Genomic DNA, 19,496 nt, shown 5'->3' with positions numbered 1-19,496 from the left:
GGGGACACTATATAGGGGATAGGGAACACTATATAGGGGATAGGGAACACTATATAAGGGAGAGGGGACACTATATATAAGGGAGAGGGGACACTATATATAAGGGAGAGGGGACACTATATAGGGGATAGGGAACACTGAATAGGGGACACTATATAGGGGATAGGGAACAGTATATAGGGGATAGGGAACACTATATAGGGGATAGGGAACACTATGTAGGGGACACTATGTAGGGGACACTGTATAGGGGATAGGGAACACTATATAGGGGACACTATATAAGGGAGAGGGGACCCTATATAGGGGATAGGGGACACTATAGGGGATAGGGGACACTATAGGGGATAGGGAACACTATATAGGGGACACTATATAGGGGATAGGGAACACTATATAGGGGATAGGGGACGCTATATAGGGGATAGGGGACGCTATATAGGGGATAGGGAACACTATATAGGGGATAGGGAACACTATATAGGGGATAGGGAACACTATATAGGGGATAGGGAACACTATATAGGGGACACTATATAGGGGATAGGGAACACTATATAGGGGATAGGGGACGCTATATAGGGGATAGGGGACGCTATATAGGGGATAGGGAACACTATATAGGGGATAGGGGATGCTATATAGGAGACACTATATAGGGGATAGGGAACACTATATAGGGGATAGGGGATGCTATATAGGGGATAGGGGACGCGATATAGGGGATAGGGGACGCGATATATAGGGGATAGGGGACACTATATATAGGGGATAGGGGACACTATATATAGGGGATAGGGAACACTATATAGGGGATAGGGAACACTATATAGGGGACACTATATAAGGGACACTATATAGGGGATAGGGAACACTATATAGGGGACACTATATAGGGAACACTATATATATAGGGGATAGGGAACACTATATAGGGGATAGGGGACACTATATGAGGGATAGGGAACACTATGTAGGGGATAGGGAACACTATATAGGGAACACTATGTAGAGGACACTATATAGGGGACACTATATGAGGATAGGGGACACTATATAGGGGATAGGGAACACTATATAAGGGACACTATATAGGGGATAGGGAACACTATATAGGGGATAGGGAACACTATATAAGGGACACTATATAGGGGATAGGGAACACTATATAGGGGATAGGGGACACTATATAGGGGATAGGGAACACTATATAAGGGACACTATATAGGGGATAGGGAACACTATATAGGGGATAGGGGACACTATATAGGGGATAGGGAACACCATATAGGGGATAGGGGACACTATATAAGGGACACTATATAGGGGATAGGGGACACTATATAGGGGATAGGGAACACTATATAGGGGATAGGGGACACTATATAGGGGATAGGGGACACTATATAAGGGACACTATATAGGGGATAGGGGACACTATATAGGGGATAGGGGACACTATATAGGGGACACTATATAGGGGATAGGGAACACTATATAGGGGATAGGGAACACTATATAGGGGATAGGGGACACTATATAGGGGATAGGGAACACTATATAAGGGACACTATATAGGGGATAGGGAACACTATATAGGGGACACTATATAGGGGATAGGGAACACTATGTAGGGGACACTATATAGGGGATAGGGAACACTATATAGGGGGCACTGTATAGGGGACACTGTATAGGGAACACTATATAGGGAACAATATACAGGTGAAACTCTATAGGGGACACTATATAGGGACACTATATAGGGGACACTATATAAGGGAGAGGGAACACTATATAGGGGATAGGGAACACTATATAGGGGACACTATATAAGGGATAGGGAACACTATATATATAGGGGATAGGGAACACTATATAGGGGACACTATATAAGGGATAGGGGACACTATGTAGGGGATAGGGAACACTATATAGGGGATAGGGGACGCTATATAGGGGACGCTATATAGGGGATAGGGAACACTATGTAGGGGACACTATATAGGGGACACTGTATAGGGGATAGGGAACACTATGTAGGGGACACTATATAGGGGACACTGTATAGGGGATAGGGAACACTATGTAGGGGACACTATATAGGGGACACTGTATAGGGGTTAGGGAACACTATATAGGGGATAGGGAACACTATGTAGGGAACACTATATAGGGGATAGGGAACACTATATATATAGGGGATAGGGAACACTATATAGGGGATACTATATAAGGGATAGGGAACACTATATAGGGAACACTATATAGGGAACACTATATAGGGGACACTATATAGGGGATAGGGAACACTATATAGGGAACACTATATAGGGGATAGGGAACACTATATAGGGGATAGGGAACACTATATAGGGGGTAGGGAACATTATATAGGGGGTAGGGAACACTATATAGGGAATAGGGAACACTATATAGGGGACACTATATAGGGGATAGGGAACACTATATAGGGGACACTATATAGGGGATAGGGAACACTATATAGGGGATAGGGGACTATATAGGGGATAGGGAACACTATAGGGATAGGGGACACTATATAGGGGATAGGGAACACTATATAGGGATAGGGGACACTATATAGGGGATAGGGAACACTATATAAGGGACACTATATAGGGGATAGGGGACACTATATAGGGACACTATATAGGGATAGGGAACACTATATAGGGATAGGAACACTATATAGGGGATAGGGACACTATATAGGGATAGGGAACACTATATAGGGATAGGGAACACTATATAAGGGACACTATATAGGGGATAGGGAACACTATATAGGGGACACTATATAGGGGATAGGGAACACTATGTAGGGGACACTATATAGGGGATAGGGAACACTATATAGGGGGCACTGTATAGGGGACACTGTATAGGGAACACTATATAGGGGACACTATATAGGGGACACTATATAGGGGACACTATATAGGGGACACTATATGGGGGACACTATATAAGGGAGAGGGAACACTATATAGGGGATAGGGAACACTATATAGGGGACACTATATAAGGGATAGGGAACACTATATATATAGGGGATAGGGAACACTATATAGGGGACACTATATAAGGGATAGGGGACACTATGTAGGGGATAGGGAACACTATATAGGGGATAGGGACGCTACTAGGGGATAGGGGACGCTATATAGGGATAGGGAACACTATGTAGGGGACACTATATAGGGGACACTGTATAGGGATAGGAACACTATGTAGGGGACACTATATAGGGACACTGTATAGGGATAGGGAACACTATGTAGGGGACACTATATAGGGGACACTGTATAGGGTTAGGAACACTATATAGGGATAGGGAACACTATGTAGGGGACACTGTATAGGGGTTAGGAACACTATATAGGGATAGGGAACACTATATATATAGGGGATAGGGAACACTATATAGGGATACTATATAAGGGATAGGAACACTATATAGGAACACTATATAGGGAACACTATATAGGGACACTATATAGGGATACTATATAAGGGATAGGGAACACTATATAGGGAACACTATATAGGGATAGGGAACACTATATAGGGATAGGGAACACTATATAGGGGTAGGAACACTATATAGGAATAGGGAACACTATATAGGGGACACTATATAGGGGACACTATATAGGGGATAGGGAACACTATATAGGGGACACTATATAGGGGATAGGGAACACTATATAGGGGATAGGGAACACTATATAGGGAATAGGGAACACTATATAGGGGATAGGGGACGCTATATAGGGGATAGGGAACACTATATAGGGAATAGGGAACACTATATAGGGGATAGGGAACACTATATAGGGAATAGGGAACACTATATAGGGGATAGGGGACACTATATAGGGGATAGGAAACACTATATAGGGGATAGGGAACACTATATAGGGGGTAGGGAACACTATATAGGGGATAGGGGACACTATATAGGGGACACTATATAGGGGATAGGGAACACTATATAGGGGATAGGGAACACTATGTAGGGGATAGGGAACACTATATAGGGGATAGGAAACACTATATAGGGGATAGGGGACACTATATAGGGGATGGGGAACACTATATAGGGGATAGGAAACACTATATAGGGGATAGGGAACACTATATAGGGGATAGGGAACACTATATAGGGAATAGGGAACACTATATAGGGGATAGGGAACACTATATAGAGGACACTATATAGGGAACACTATATGGGGGGTAGGGAACACTATATAGGGGATAGGGGACACTATATAGGGAACACTATATAGGGGATAGGGGACACTATATAGGAAACACTATATAGGGGATAGGGAACACTATATAGGGGATAGGGAACACTATATAGGGGACACTATATAGGGGATAGGGAACACTATGTAGGGAATAGGGGGCCATTTTGGGACATAAAGAAACTGACAACATATATAGTAGGAGCGGTTTCCCGGACAACGATTAAGGCTAGTCCTGATCTAAAAAGAAAGCTCAGTGGAGAATCTCCATCGAAAAGGCATTTTGTTCCAGAACTCAGCTAATCTGTGTCTGGGAATCTGCCTAATAGAGAGCTAAGTGATATACAATCATTATTACCTGGAGGTCAGGGGACAGGTGGTAGAGATGGTTGACCGCCCCCACGTACAGATGACCAGACCTGGAGTCCAGGAGGAGGTGGCTGAGGGGAGATCCATCCAGGGAGAGGTGAGGGAAGGCCTGCCCAGCGTGAGAGGCCTTCTCTCGGTTAGGGTCCGGCTGGAGCTGGGTCAGGGCATGGGGCTGTGGGGGCAGCAACAGTACCAGACACCACCACCAGGTGGCAAGGGGGAGCAGAGGGGGAGAAGCAGCTGGCATGGCACCAATTACCTGCTGGAGAAGAGAGGAGGAGAGGAAGAATGAGAGGAAGAGGAAGGAGGAGAGGAAGAATGAGAGGAAGAGGAAGGAGGAGAGGAAGAATGAGAGGGAGAGGAAGGAGGAGAGGAAGAATGAGAGGGAGAGGAAGAGGAAGGAGGGAGAGGAATAATGAGAGGGAGAGGAAGAAGGAGAGGGAGAGGAAGAGGAAGGAGGAGAGGAAGAATGAGAGGGAGAGGAAGAAGGAGAGGGAGAGGAAGAGGAAGGAGGAGAGGAAAGAGCAGAGGAAGGAGGAGGAGGAGAGGCAGGAGGAAAAGAAGGAGGAGAAGAAGGAGGAGAGGAAGGAGGAGCAGAGGAAGAAGGAGAAGGAAGGAGGAGAGGCAGGAGGAGGAGGAAAGGAAGAAGGAAGATAGGAAGGAGTAGAGGAGGAAGGAGTAGAGGAGGAAGGAGTAGAGGAAGAAAGAGGAGAGGAAGGAGATGACAAACAACAGTAAGAGGAGCTAGATTCACCTCAGACTCTTACCTACTATATCCTAACTAGGTTTTAGCCCAACCCTGTTCCTGGAGAGAGAGCCTCCTGTAGGTTTTAGCCCAACCCTGTTCCTGGAGAGAGAGCCTCCTGTAGGTTTTAGCCCAACCCTGTTCCTGGAGAGAGAGCCTCCTGTAGGTTTTAGCCCAACCCTGTTCCTGGAGAGAGAGCCTCCTGTAGGTTTTAGCCCAACCCTGTTCCTGGAGAGAGAGCCTCCTGTAGGTTTTAACTCCAACCATGTTCCTGGAGAGAGAACCTCCTGTAGGTTTTAACTCCAAAACATTTTTAATTCAGGCTGTAACAAGTCAAGGGGTATGAATAATTTCTGAAGGCACCTCATCTAAAAAAAAAAAAAAACTTTAAAAAAGTATTCAACGCTCTCCCACCTTCACATACACGACAGCAACAGAAGACCCTATAGTGACAGGTGGGGCTGAGGCAGCAACAGAAGACTCTATAGTGACAGGTGAGACTGAGGCAGCAACAGAAGACCCTATAGTGACAGGTGGGACTGAGGCAGCAACAGAAGACCCTATAGTGACAGGTGGGACTGAGGCAGCAGCAGAAGACCCTATAGTGACAGGTGAGACTGAGGCAGCAGCAGAATACCCTATAGTGACAGGTGAGACTGAGGCAGCAACAGAAGACCCTATAGTGACAGGTGGGACTGAGGCAGCAGCAGAATACCCTATAGTGAGTGACAGGTGGGATTGAGGCAGCAGCAGCAGACCCTATAGTGACAGGTGAGGCTGAGGCAGCAGCAGAAGACCCTATAGTGACAGGTGAGGCTGAGGCAGCAACAGAAGACCCTATAGTGGCAGGTGGGACTGAGGCAGCAACAGAAGACCCTATAGTGACAGTTGAGGCAGCAGCAGAATACCCTATAGTGACAGGTGGGACTGAGGCAACAGCAGAAGACCCTATAGTGACAGGTGAGGCTGAGGCAGCAGCAGAAGACCCTATAGTGACAGGTGGGACTGAGGCAGCAACAGAAGACCCTATAGTGACAGGTGAGACTGAGGCAGCAGCAGAAGACCCTATAGTGACAGGTGGGACTGAGGCAGCAACAGAAGACCCTATAGTGACAGGTGGGACTGAGGCAGCAGCAGAAGACCCTATAGTGACAGGTGAGACTGAGGCAGCAGCAGAATACCCTATAGTGACAGGTGAGACTGAGGCAGCAACAGAAGACCCTATAGTGACAGGTGGGACTGAGGCAGCAGCAGAATACCCTATAGTGAGTGACAGGTGGGATTGAGGCAGCAGCAGCAGACCCTATAGTGACAGGTGAGGCTGAGGCAGCAGCAGAAGACCCTATAGTGACAGGTGAGGCTGAGGCAGCAACAGAAGACCCTATAGTGGCAGGTGGGACTGAGGCAGCAACAGAAGACCCTATAGTGACAGTTGAGGCAGCAGCAGAATACCCTATAGTGACAGGTGGGACTGAGGCAACAGCAGAAGACCCTATAGTGACAGGTGAGGCTGAGGCAGCAGCAGAAGACCCTATAGTGACAGGTGGGACTGAGGCAGCAACAGAAGACCCTATAGTGACAGGTGGGACTGAGGCAGCAGCAGAAGACCCTATAGTGACAGGTGGGACTGAGGCAGCAGCAGAAGACCCTATAGTGACAGGTGAGACTACAGAACAACACATCTGGGACCAGACTACAGGACAACACATCTGGGACCAGACTACAGAACACCACATCTGGGACCAGACTACAGGACAACACATCTGGGACCAGACCACAGAACACCACATCTGGGACCAGACCACAGAACACCACATCTGGGACCAGGACAACACATCTGGGACCAGACTACAGGACAACACATCTGGGACCAGACTACAGAACACCACATCTGGGACCAGACTACAGAACACCACATCTGGGACCAGACTACAGAATAACACATCTGGGACCAGACTACAGGACAACACATCTGGGACCAGACTACAGGACACCACATCTGGGACCAGACTACAGAACACCACATCTGGGACCAGACTACAGGACAACACATCTGGGACCAGAACAACACATCTGGGACCAGACTACAGGACAACACATCTGGGACCAGACTACAGAACACCACATCTGGGACCAGACTACAGAACAACACATCTGGGACCAGACCACAGAACAACACATCTGGGACCAGACTACAGGACACCACAACACATCTGGGACCAGACTACAGAACACCACATCTGGGACCAGACTACAGAACACCACATCTGGGACCAGACTACAGAACACCACATCTGGGACCAGACTACAGAATAACACATCTGGGACCAGACTACAGGACAACACATCTGGGACCAGACTACAGAACACCACATCTGGGACCAGACTACAGAACACCACATCTGGGACCAGAATACAGGACACCACATCTGGGACCAGACTACAGAACGGGACATCACATCTGGGACCAGACTACAGAACGGGACATCACATCTGGGACCAGACTACAGGACAACACATCTGGGACCAGAATACAGGACACCACATCTGGGACCAGACTACAGAACACCACATCTGGGACCAGACTACAGAACACCACATCTGGGACCAGACTACAGAACAACACATCTGGGACCAGACTACAGGACAACACATCTGGGACCAGACTACAGAACACCACATCTGGGACCAGACTACAGAACACCACATCTGGGACCAGACTACAGAACACCACATCTGGGACCAGACTACAGAACAACACATCTGGGACCAGACCACAGAACAACACATCTGGGACCAGACTACAGGACACCACATCTGGGACCAGACCACAGAACAACACATCTGGGACCAGACTACAGAACACCACATCTGGGACCAGACCACAGAACAACACATCTGGGACCAGACCACAGAACAACACATCTGGGACCAGACTACAGGACACCACATCTGGGACCAGACTACAGAACACCACATCTGGGACCAGACTACAGGACAACACATCTGGGACCAGACTACAGGACAACACATCTGGGACCAGACTACAGGACAACACATCTGGGACCAGACTACAGAACACCACATCTGGGACCAGACTACAGAACACCACATCTGGGACCAGACTACAGAACACCACATCTGGGACCAGACTACAGAACACCACATCTGGGACCAGACTACAGGACAACACATCTGGGACCAGACTACAGGACAACACATCTGGGACCAGACTACAGGACAACACATCTGGGACCAGACTACAGGACACCACATCTGGGACCAGACTACAGGACACCACATCTGGGACCAGACTACAGGACAACACATCTGGGACCAGACTACAGAACAACACATCTGGGACCAGACTACAGAACGGGACAACACATCTGGGACCAGACTACAGAACGGGACATCACATCTGGGACCAGACTACAGAACGGGACATCACATCTGGGACCAGACTACAGAACACCACATCTGGGACCAGACTACAGAACACCACATCTGGGACCAGACTACAGGACAACACATCTGGGACCAGACTACAGAACACCACATCTGGGACCAGACTACAGGACACCACATCTGGGACCAGACTACAGGACAACACATCTGGGACCAGAACAACACACCTGGGACCAGACTACAGAATAACACATCTGGGACCAGACTACAGGACAACACATCTGGGACCAGACTACAGAACACCACATCTGGGACCAGACTACAGGACAACACATCTGGGACCAGACTACAGAACACCACATCTGGGACCAGACTACAGAACACCACATCTGGGACCAGACTACAGAACACCACATCTGGGACCAGACTACAGGACACCACATCTGGGACCAGACTACAGAACACCACATCTGGGACCAGACTACAGAACACCACATCTGGGACCAGACTATAGAACACCACATCTGGGACCAGACTACAGGACACCACATCTGGGACCAGACTACAGAACACCACATCTGGGACCAGACTACAGGACACCACATCTGGGACCAGACTACAGGACACCACATCTGGGACCAGACTACAGAACACCACATCTGGGACCAGACTACAGGACAACACATCTGGGACCAGAACAACACACCTGGGACCAGACTACAGAATAACACATCTGGGACCAGACTACAGGACACCACATCTGGGACCAGAACAACACATCTGGGACCAGACTACAGAATAACACATCTGGGACCAGACTACAGGACAACACATCTGGGACCAGACTACAGAACACCACATCTGGGACCAGACTACAGAACAACACATCTGGGACCAGACTACAGACTAACACATCTGGGACCAGACTACAGGACAACACATCTGGGACCAGACTACAGGACACCACATCTGGGACCAGACTACAGAACACCACATCTGGGACCAGACTACAGAATAACACATCTGGGACCAGACTACAGGACAACACATCTGGGACCAGAACAACACATCTGGGACCAGACTACAGGACAACACATCTGGGACCAGACTACAGAACACCACATCTGGGACCAGACTACAGAACAACACAGTCTGGGACCAGACTACAGAACAACACATCTGGGACCAGACCACAGAACAACACATCTGGGACCAGACTACAGGACACCACAACACATCTGGGACCAGACTACAGAACACCACATCTGGGACCAGACTACAGAATAACACATCTGGGACCAGACTACAGGACAACACATCTGGGACCAGACTACAGAACACCACATCTGGAACCAGACTACAGAACACCACATCTGGGACCAGACTACAGAACGGGACATCACATCTGGGACCAGACTACAGAACGGGACATCACATCTGGGACCAGACTACAGGACAACACATCTGGGACCAGAATACAGGACACCACATCTGGGACCAGACTACAGAACACCACATCTGGGACCAGACTACAGAACACCACATCTGGGACCAGACTACAGAATAACACATCTGGGACCAGACTACAGGACAACACATCTGGGACCAGACTACAGAACACCACATCTGGGACCAGACTACAGAACACCACATCTGGGACCAGACTACAGAACACCACATCTGGGACCAGACTACAGAACACCACATCTGGGACCAGACCACAGAACAACACATCTGGGACCAGACTACAGGACACCACATCTGGGACCAGACCACAGAACAACACATCTGGGACCAGACTACAGAACACCACATCTGGGACCAGACCACAGAACAACACATCTGGGACCAGACCACAGAACAACACATCTGGGACCAGACCACAGAACAACACATCTGGGACCAGACTACAGGACACCACATCTGGGACCAGACTACAGAACACCACATCTGGGACCAGACTACAGGACAACACATCTGGGACCAGACTACAGGACAACACATCTGGGACCAGACTACAGAACACCACATCTGGGACCAGACTACAGAACACCACATCTGGGACCAGACTACAGAACACCACATCTGGGACCAGACTACAGAACACCACATCTGGGACCAGACTACAGAACACCACATCTGGGACCAGACTACAGGACAACACATCTGGGACCAGACTACAGGACAACACATCTGGGACCAGACTACAGGACAACACATCTGGGACCAGACTACAGAACACCACATCTGGGACCAGACTACAGGACACCACATCTGGGACCAGACTACAGGACAACACATCTGGGACCAGACTACAGAACACCACATCTGGGACCAGACTACAGAACGGGACAACACATCTGGGACCAGACTACAGAACGGGACATCACATCTGGGACCAGACTACAGAACGGGACATCACATCTGGGACCAGACTACAGAACACCACATCTGGGACCAGACTACAGAACACCACATCTGGGACCAGACTACAGGACAACACATCTGGGACCAGACTACAGAACACCACATCTGGGACCAGACTACAGGACACCACATCTGGGACCAGACTACAGGACAACACATCTGGGACCAGAACAACACACCTGGGACCAGACTACAGAATAACACATCTGGGACCAGACTACAGGACAACACATCTGGGACCAGACTACAGAACACCACATCTGGGACCAGACTACAGGACAACACATCTGGGACCAGACTACAGAACACCACATCTGGGACCAGACTACAGAACACCACATCTGGGACCAGACTACAGAACACCACATCTGGGACCAGACTACAGGACACCACATCTGGGACCAGACTACAGAACACCACATCTGGGACCAGACTACAGAACACCACATCTGGGACCAGACTATAGAACACCACATCTGGGACCAGACTACAGGACACCACATCTGGGACCAGACTACAGAACACCACATCTGGGACCAGACTACAGGACACCACATCTGGGACCAGACTACAGGACACCACATCTGGGACCAGACTACAGAACACCACATCTGGGACCAGACTACAGGACAACACATCTGGGACCAGAACAACACACCTGGGACCAGACTACAGAATAACACATCTGGGACCAGACTACAGGACACCACATCTGGGACCAGAACAACACATCTGGGACCAGACTACAGAACACCACATCTGGGACCAGACTACAGAACAACACATCTGGGACCAGACTACGGGACACCACATCTGGGACCAGACTACAGAATAACACATCTGGGACCAGACTACAGAACACCACATCTGGGACCAGACTACAGGACACCACATCTGGGACCAGACTACAGAATAACACATCTGGGACCAGACTACAGGACACCACATCTGGGACCAGACTACAGGACAACACATCTGGGACCAGACTACAGGACAACACATCTGGGACCAGACTAACTAATACTTCGGACTTGATTAATTTCTCCCTTTGCAGTAAAATTATTAGAACAAAACCACGTGCACTTTTACTGCATAGAGCTCTCTCCTCCCTCCTACCCCAAAGTCCAGAGGCTTATCGGCACACTGCAAGCTGGCTTTATCAACCAATATGTTGAATATCATTTCACTTTCAAAAACAACTAAATAATATTCTGTATGAGGAGTAGAGGACTAAGAGAGAGAGAGAGAGAGGTTCATCTTTAATTCATTTTGCAGAGCAGAGACGTCTCAGGGCTCTAGATATAAAAGTGAAAGGGGTTCGTTCCAAATGACATACTATTCCGTATATATAGTACACTACTTTTGACTATTAGGGTGAATTGCCCTTGACATGATCAGTATGCGCACAACATGTTCATCTCTGCTCCCTTTCACCTTCAAAAGGGGGTCTTCCACTAGTTAGAAAGGACAGTTTGCAACGCTATTTCAAATAAGGCCCTTCGTTGTATAACAGCTTTTACATGATCCCATTCTGTATGGAGGCATCAGAGCGCCCAACTCCTCACCTTTACTGACATAGTTCCACACACAGAGCCCGTCGATAGAGGTAACAACGACACACTGAGGTAGAGAGGGTGAGTGAGACACTTCATCAAGTGTTCTCGGGCGTGAGCAGTGCAAGTCTCTCGCGGAGCAAGCACGATTCACGCAAAAGTTTCGCAGACAAAAGTTAGTGTAGCGTGTCCGGTGTAGCGTGTCCGGTGTAGCGTGTCCGGTGTAGCGTGTCCAGTGTAGCGTGTCCAGTGTAGCGTGTCCAGTGTAGCGTGTCCAGTGTAGCGTGTCCAGTGTAGCGTGTCCAGTGTAGCGTGTCCAGTGTAGCGTGTCTGTTAGACTGTCTCTCTCACTGCAACACACTTTCAAAAAGTGCTATTAGCCTCAATCTCGTGCTATTAAGAGCAATCTCGTGCTATTAGCCGCAATCTCGTGCTATTAGCAGTAATCTCGTGCTATTAGCCGTAATCTCGTGCTATTAGCAGTAATCTCGTGCTATTAGCAGTAATCTCGTGCTATTAGCCGTAATCTCGTGCTATTAGCCGTAATCTCGTGCTATTAGCCGTAATCTCGTGTTATTAGCAGTAATCTCGTGTTATTAGCCGTAATCTCGTGTTATTAGCAGTAATCTCGTGCTATTAGCAGTAATCTCGTGTTATTAGCAGTAATCTCGTGTTATTAGCCGTAATCTCGTGCTATTAGCCGTAATCTCGTGTTATTAGCCGTAATCTCGTGTTATTAGCCGTAATCTCGTGTTATTAGCAGTAATCTCGTGCTATTAGCCGTAATCTCGTGCTATTAGCCGTAATCTCGTGTTATTAGCCGTAATCTCGTGTTATTAGCCGTAATCTCGTGCTATTAGCCGTAATCTCGTGTTATTAGCCGTAATCTCGTGTTATTAGCCGTAATCTCGTGCTATTAGCCGTAATCTCGTGTTATTAGCAGTAATCTCGTGCTATTAGCCGTAATCTCGTGTTATTAGCAGTAATCTCGTGCTATTAGCCGTAATCTCGTGCTATTAGCAGTAATCTCGTGTTATTAGCCGTAATCTCGTGTTATTAGCAGTAATCTCGTGCTATTAGCAGTAATCTCGTGCTATTATCAGCAATCTCGTGTTATTATCAGCAATCTCGTGCTATTAGCCGTAATCTCGTGTTATTAGCCGTAATCTCGTGTTATTAGCCGTAATCTCGTGTTATTAGCACATACATGAACCACAACACTAATCTCGTGCTATTAGCAGTAATCTCGTGTTATTAGCCGTAATCTCGTGTTATTAGCCGTAATCTCGTGCTATTAGCAGTAATCTCGTGTTATTAGCCGTAATCTCAAGTTATTAGCAGTAATCTCGTGTTATTAGCCGTAATCTCGTGTTATTAGCAGTAATCTCGTGTTATTAGCCGTAATCTCGTGTTATTAGCCGTAATCTCGTGTCACATACATGAACCACAAACACTTTCAAGCCTCAGAAAGGCAGTGATATAATTACAATTTAACGTTAGGTACTGTATCGTGACTAACTCAATCAGAGGGGTCACACCATAGCAGAGTACAAGAGGTCGACCCAGTGTCAAAACAACCCATTTGACACAATAGCAGAGTACAAGAGGTCGACCCAGTGTCAAAACAACCCATTTGACACCATAGCAGAGTACAAGAGGTCGACCCAGTGTCAAAACAACCCATTTGACACCATAGCAGAGTACAAGAGGTCGACCCAGTGTCAAAACAACCCATTTGACACCATAGCAGAGTACAAGAGGTCGACCCAGTGTCAAAACAACCCATTTGACACCATAGCAGAGTACAAGAGGTCGACCCAGTGTCAAAACAACCCATTTGACACCATAGCAGAGTACAAGAGGTCGACCCAGTGTCAAAACAACCCATTTGACACCATAGCAGAGTACAAGATGTCGACCCAGTGTCAAAACAACCCATTTGACAGCGTGAAGTTTGACTTCTCTGCTTTTGCAATATCAGCACTCAGCCCTTCTCTCTTCTCATACATGGTAATAGGAGTCCTGTGAACACAACAAAGATCTGGTGTCTGACTGACTGAGTGGGGGGGAGAGAGGAGGGGAGGGGGAGAGAGGAGGGGAGGGGGGAGAGAGGAGGGGAGGGGGAGGGGGAGAGGAGGGGAGGAGAGGAGGGGGGGGAGAGAGGAGGGGGAGAGAGGGGGAGGGGAGGGGGAGAGAGGAGGGGAGGGGGGGGAGAGGGGAGGGGGAGAGAGGGGAGGGGGGGAGGGGGAGAGAGGGGGGAGAGAGGAGGGGGAGAGAGAGAGGGGGAGAGAGGAGGGGAGGGGGAGAGAGGAGGGGGAGGGGAGGGGGAGAGGGGGAGGAGGGGGAGGGGGGGAGAGGGAGGGGAGGGGGAGAGGAGGGAGGGGGGGGAGAGAGAGGAGGGGAGGGGGAGAGAGGAGGGGGAGAGGGGGGAGGAGGAGGAGGGGGGGAGAGGAGGGGGAGGGGGAGAGAGGAGGGGAGGGGGAGAGAGAGGGGAGGGGGAGAGAGGGGGAGGGGAGGGGAGGGGGAGAGAGGGGAGGGGAGGGGGAGAGAGGAGGGGGGGGGAGGGGGGGGAGGAGAGAGGAGGGGGGAGAGAGGAGGAGGGGAGGGGGAGAGAGGAGGGGAGGGGGAGAGAGGAGGGGAGGGGGAGAGAGGAGGGGAGGGGGAGAGAGGAGGGGAGGGGGGTGAGAGGAGGGGAGGGGGAGAGAGGAGGGGGGGGGAGAGAGGAGGGGAGAGAGGGAGAGAGGAGGGGGGGGGAGAGAGGAGGGGGAGGGGGAGAGAGGAGGGGGGGTGAGGGGGAGAGAGGAGGGGAGGGGGAGAGAGGAGGGGAGAGGGGAGAGGAGGGGAGAGAGGAGGGGAGGGGGTGAGAGGAGGGGAGGGAGAGGGGAGGGGAGAGAGGAGAGAGGAGGGAGAGGAGGGGAGAGAGGGGGAGGGGGTAGAGGAGCGGGGGAGAGAGGAGGGGGGGGTAGAGCGAGAGAGGAGGGGAGGGGGAGAGCGAGAGGGGGGTAGGAGGGGGAGAGGGGGGTAGAGGAGAGAGGAGGGGGTAGAGCGAGAGAGGAGGGGGTAGAGCGAGAGAGGAGGGGGTAGGGGGAGAGAGGAGGGGGTAGAGAGGGGGGAGGGGGTAGAGCGAGAGAGGAGGGGGGGATAGAGCGAGAGAGGAGGGGGATAGAGCGAGAGAGGAGGGGAGGGGGGGGAGAGGAGGGGGGGTAGAGCGGGAGCGGAGGGGGTAGAGAGAGAGAGGGGAGGGGGAGGAGGGGGAGAGAGGAGGGGGAGAGAGGGGGTAGAGGGGAGAGAGGAGGGGGGGGGAGAGCGAGAGAGGAGGGGGGGAGGGGGAGCGAGAGAGGAGGGGCAGGGGGGGAGAGAGGAGGGGAGGGGGAGAGAGGAGGGGAGGGGGGTGAGAGGAGGGGAGGGGGGAGAGGAGGGGGAGGGGGAGAGAGGGAGAGGAGAGAGGGGGGAGGGGTGAGAGAGAGGGGAGGGGGTGAGGGGGCAGGGGGTGAGAGAGGAGGAGGGAGAGCGAGAGAGGAGGGGGTAGAGCGAGAGAGGAGGGGGTAGAGCGAGAGAGGAGGGGGTAGAGCGAGAGAGGAGGGGGATAGAGCGAGAGAGGAGGGGGATAGAGCGAGAGAGGGGAGGGGGGTAGAGAGGAGAGAGGGGGGGGAGCGAGAGAGGAGGGGGAGGAGAGAGCGGGAGAGAGGAGGGGGTAGAGCGAGAGAGGAGGGGGAGAGAGCGAGAGAGGAGGGGGATAGAGCGAGAGAGGAGGGGGATAGAGCGAGAGAGAGGGGGAGAGAGGAGGGGGTGAGCGAGAGAGGAGGGGGAGAGCGAGAGAGGAGGGGGGAGCGAGAGAGGAGGGGGTGAGCGAGAGAGGAGGAGAGCGGACAGAGGGGTGAGCGAGAGAGGAGGGGTGGGGGAGAGAGGGGAGGAGGGGAGGGGAGAGGAGGGGAGGGGGAGGAGGGTGAGCGAGAGAGGAGGGGGTGAGCGAGAGAGGGAGGGGGTAGAGAGGAGAGAGGGGGAGGGGGTAGAGCGAGAGAGGAGGGCGGTAGAGCGAGAGAGGAGGGGGGTAGAGCGAGAGAGGAGAGGGGGAGAGCGAGAGAGGAGGGGGTAGAGCGAGAGAGGAGGGGGGAGAGGAGAGCGAGAGAGGAGGGGGAGAGAGGGAGGGGGGAGAGCGAGAGAGGAGGGGGGGGGAGAGCGAGAGAGGAGGGGGATAGAGAGGGAGAGAGGAGAGGGGAGCGAGGGGGAGGGGGTGAGCGAGAGGGAGGGGGGAGGGTGAGCGAGAGAGGAGGGGGCAGGGAGAGGGGAGCGAGAGAGGAGGGGGCAGGGTGGGGGTGAGCGAGAGAGGAGGGGGCAGGGTGAGCGAGAGAGGAGGGGGCAGGGGTGAGCGAGAGAGGAGGGGGCAGGGTGAGCGAGAGAGGAGGGGGCAGGGTGAGCGAGAGAGGAGGGGGCAGGGTGAGCGAGAGAGGAGGGGGCAGGGGGTGAGCGAGAGAGGAGGGGGCAGGGTGAGCGAGAGGAGGGGGAGGGTGAGCGAGAGGAGGGGGTAGAGCGAGCGAGAGAGGAGGGGAGAGCGAGAGAGGAGAGCGAGAGAGGAGAGAGCGAGAGAGGAGGGGGAGAGAGAGAGCGAGAGAGGAGAGCGAGAGAGGGGGTAGGGGGAGAGAGCGAGGGGGGGTAGAGGGGAGAGAGGGGTAGAGGGGGAGCGAGAGCGAGAGAGGAGGGGGATAGAGCGAGAGAGGAGGGGGAGAGAGCGAGAGAGGAGGGGGGGGTGAGCGAGAGAGGAGGGGGAGAGTGAGCGAGAGAGGAGGGGCAGAGTGAGCGAGAGAGGAGGGGGGGAGCGAGAGAGGAGGGGGCAGGGTGAGCAGAGAGGGAGGGGGGGGCGAGGGGGTGAGCAGAGAGGAGGGGGAGAGCGAGAGAGGAGGGGGTAGAGCGAGAGAGGAGGGGGGAGAGCGAGAGAGGAGGGGGGAGAGCGAGAGAGGAGGGGGGAGCGAGAGAGGGGATAGAGAATTAGAGAGGGGGGGTAGAGAGAGGAGAGCAGTCATCCCTACTGCCTCTGGAGTACTCTGGAGGACTCACTAAACAGAACATCCCTGGTCATCCCGATTGCCTCCGATTGCCTCCGATCTGGAGGATTCACTAAACACATATGCTTCGTTTGTAAATGATGTCTGACTGTTTGAGTGTGCCTCTGGCTATCCGTAAAATAAAATAAATGTGCCAAGTCCTTAATAAGTCATTTGAAATTATTGAAACTTTTACTTTTGATACTTACAGTGGGGTAAAAAAGTATTTAGTCAGCCACCAATTGTGCAAGTTCTCCCACTTAAGATGAGAGAGGCCTGTAATTTTCATCATAGGTACACTTCAGCTATGACAGACAAAATGAGGAAAATAAATCCAGAAAATCACATTGTAGGATTTTTAATGAATCTATTTGCAAATTATGGTGGAAAATAAGTATTTAGTTAATAACAAAAGTTTATCAATACTTTGTTATATACCCTTTGTTGGCAATGACAGAGGTCAAACATTTTCTGTAAGTCTTCACAAGGTTTTCACACACTGTTGCTGGTATTTTGGCCCATTCCTCCATGCAGATCTCCTCTAGAGCAGTGATGTTTTGGGTAATTACGAGGTAATTGAGATAAATATGTACATGTAGGTAGGGATAAAGTGACTGGTCAACAAGATACAGACACATATTCAACATTTTGTTACGTTACAGCTTTGTTCTAACCAGTCACTACCACTACTATAACCAGTCACTACCACTACTATAACCAGTCACTACCACTACTATAACCAGTTACTACCACTACTATAACCAGTTACTACCACTACTATAACCAGTCACTACCATTACTATAACCAGACACTACCACTACTATAACTTATTTTAAACCAGTCTGACTGTGTTTGAGGAATAAATAAAATAAATGTGCCAAGTCCTTACTTTAAAACAGCTAGCAAACATACCATTTTCTTCAGGACCACAACTAAGGCCAAAAAGAGCTGGTATTTGAAAAGAACATGAGCAGGAGATGCACTGAGGTTCTTAATGCAGCTGGTGGCCACGCCAGATACTGACTGTCTCATACCTTGGTGGCCACGCCAGATACTGACTGTCTCATACCTTGGTGGCCACGCCAAATCTCCTCCAGAGCTGTTGCTGGGCAACACAAACTTTCAACTCCCTTCAAAGATTTTCTATGGGGTTGAGATCTGGAGACTGGCTAGGCCACTCCAGGACCTTGAAATGCTTCTTACGAAGCCACTCCTTAGTTGCCCGGGCGGTGTGTTTGGGATCATTGTCATGCTGAAAGACCCAGCCACGTTTCATCTTCAATGCCCTTGCTGATGGAAGAAGGTTTTCACTCAAAATCTCATGATACATGGCCCCATTCATTCTTTCCTTTATACTGATCAGTCGTCCTGGTCCCTTTGCAGAAAACCCCCACAGCATGATGTTTCCACCCCATGCTTCACAGTAGGTATGGTGTTCTTTGGATGCATTCTTTGTCCTCCAAACACGACGAGTTGAGTTTTTACCAAAAGGTTATATTTTGGTTTCATCTGACCATATGACATTCTCCCAATCTTCTTCTGGATCATCCAAATGCTCTCTAGCAAACTTCAGACAGGCCTAGACATGTACTGGCTTAAGCAGGGGGACACGTCTGGCACTGCAGGATTTGAGTCCCTGGCGGCGTAGTGTGTTACTGATGGTAGGCTTTGTTA

The 19,496-nt window shown here is 50.7% G+C and overlaps 1 protein-coding gene across 1 annotated transcript in view; it reads right to left on the bottom strand.

Moving 5' to 3' along the window:
• The window catches only part of LOC118380820 (plexin-B1-like), a gene marked incomplete at its 3' end in the record, with an annotated part of 119,816 nt that overhangs the window by 10,587 nt on the left and 89,733 nt on the right, over positions 1-19,496 (bottom strand). The window contains exon 2 of the mRNA XM_052511188.1: positions 4,636-4,908. Within this exon, the coding sequence (XP_052367148.1) occupies positions 4,636-4,893 (258 nt within the window). The remainder of the gene's footprint in view (positions 1-4,635; positions 4,909-19,496) is intronic.

This window comes from Oncorhynchus keta, unplaced genomic scaffold (assembly GCF_023373465.1).
Source record: "Oncorhynchus keta strain PuntledgeMale-10-30-2019 unplaced genomic scaffold, Oket_V2 Un_contig_6408_pilon_pilon, whole genome shotgun sequence".
NCBI classification, from domain to species: domain Eukaryota; kingdom Metazoa; phylum Chordata; class Actinopteri; order Salmoniformes; family Salmonidae; genus Oncorhynchus; species Oncorhynchus keta.
The sequence above is the reverse complement of the archived record's forward strand: the minus strand, read 5'-3'. Positions and strand labels throughout refer to the sequence as shown.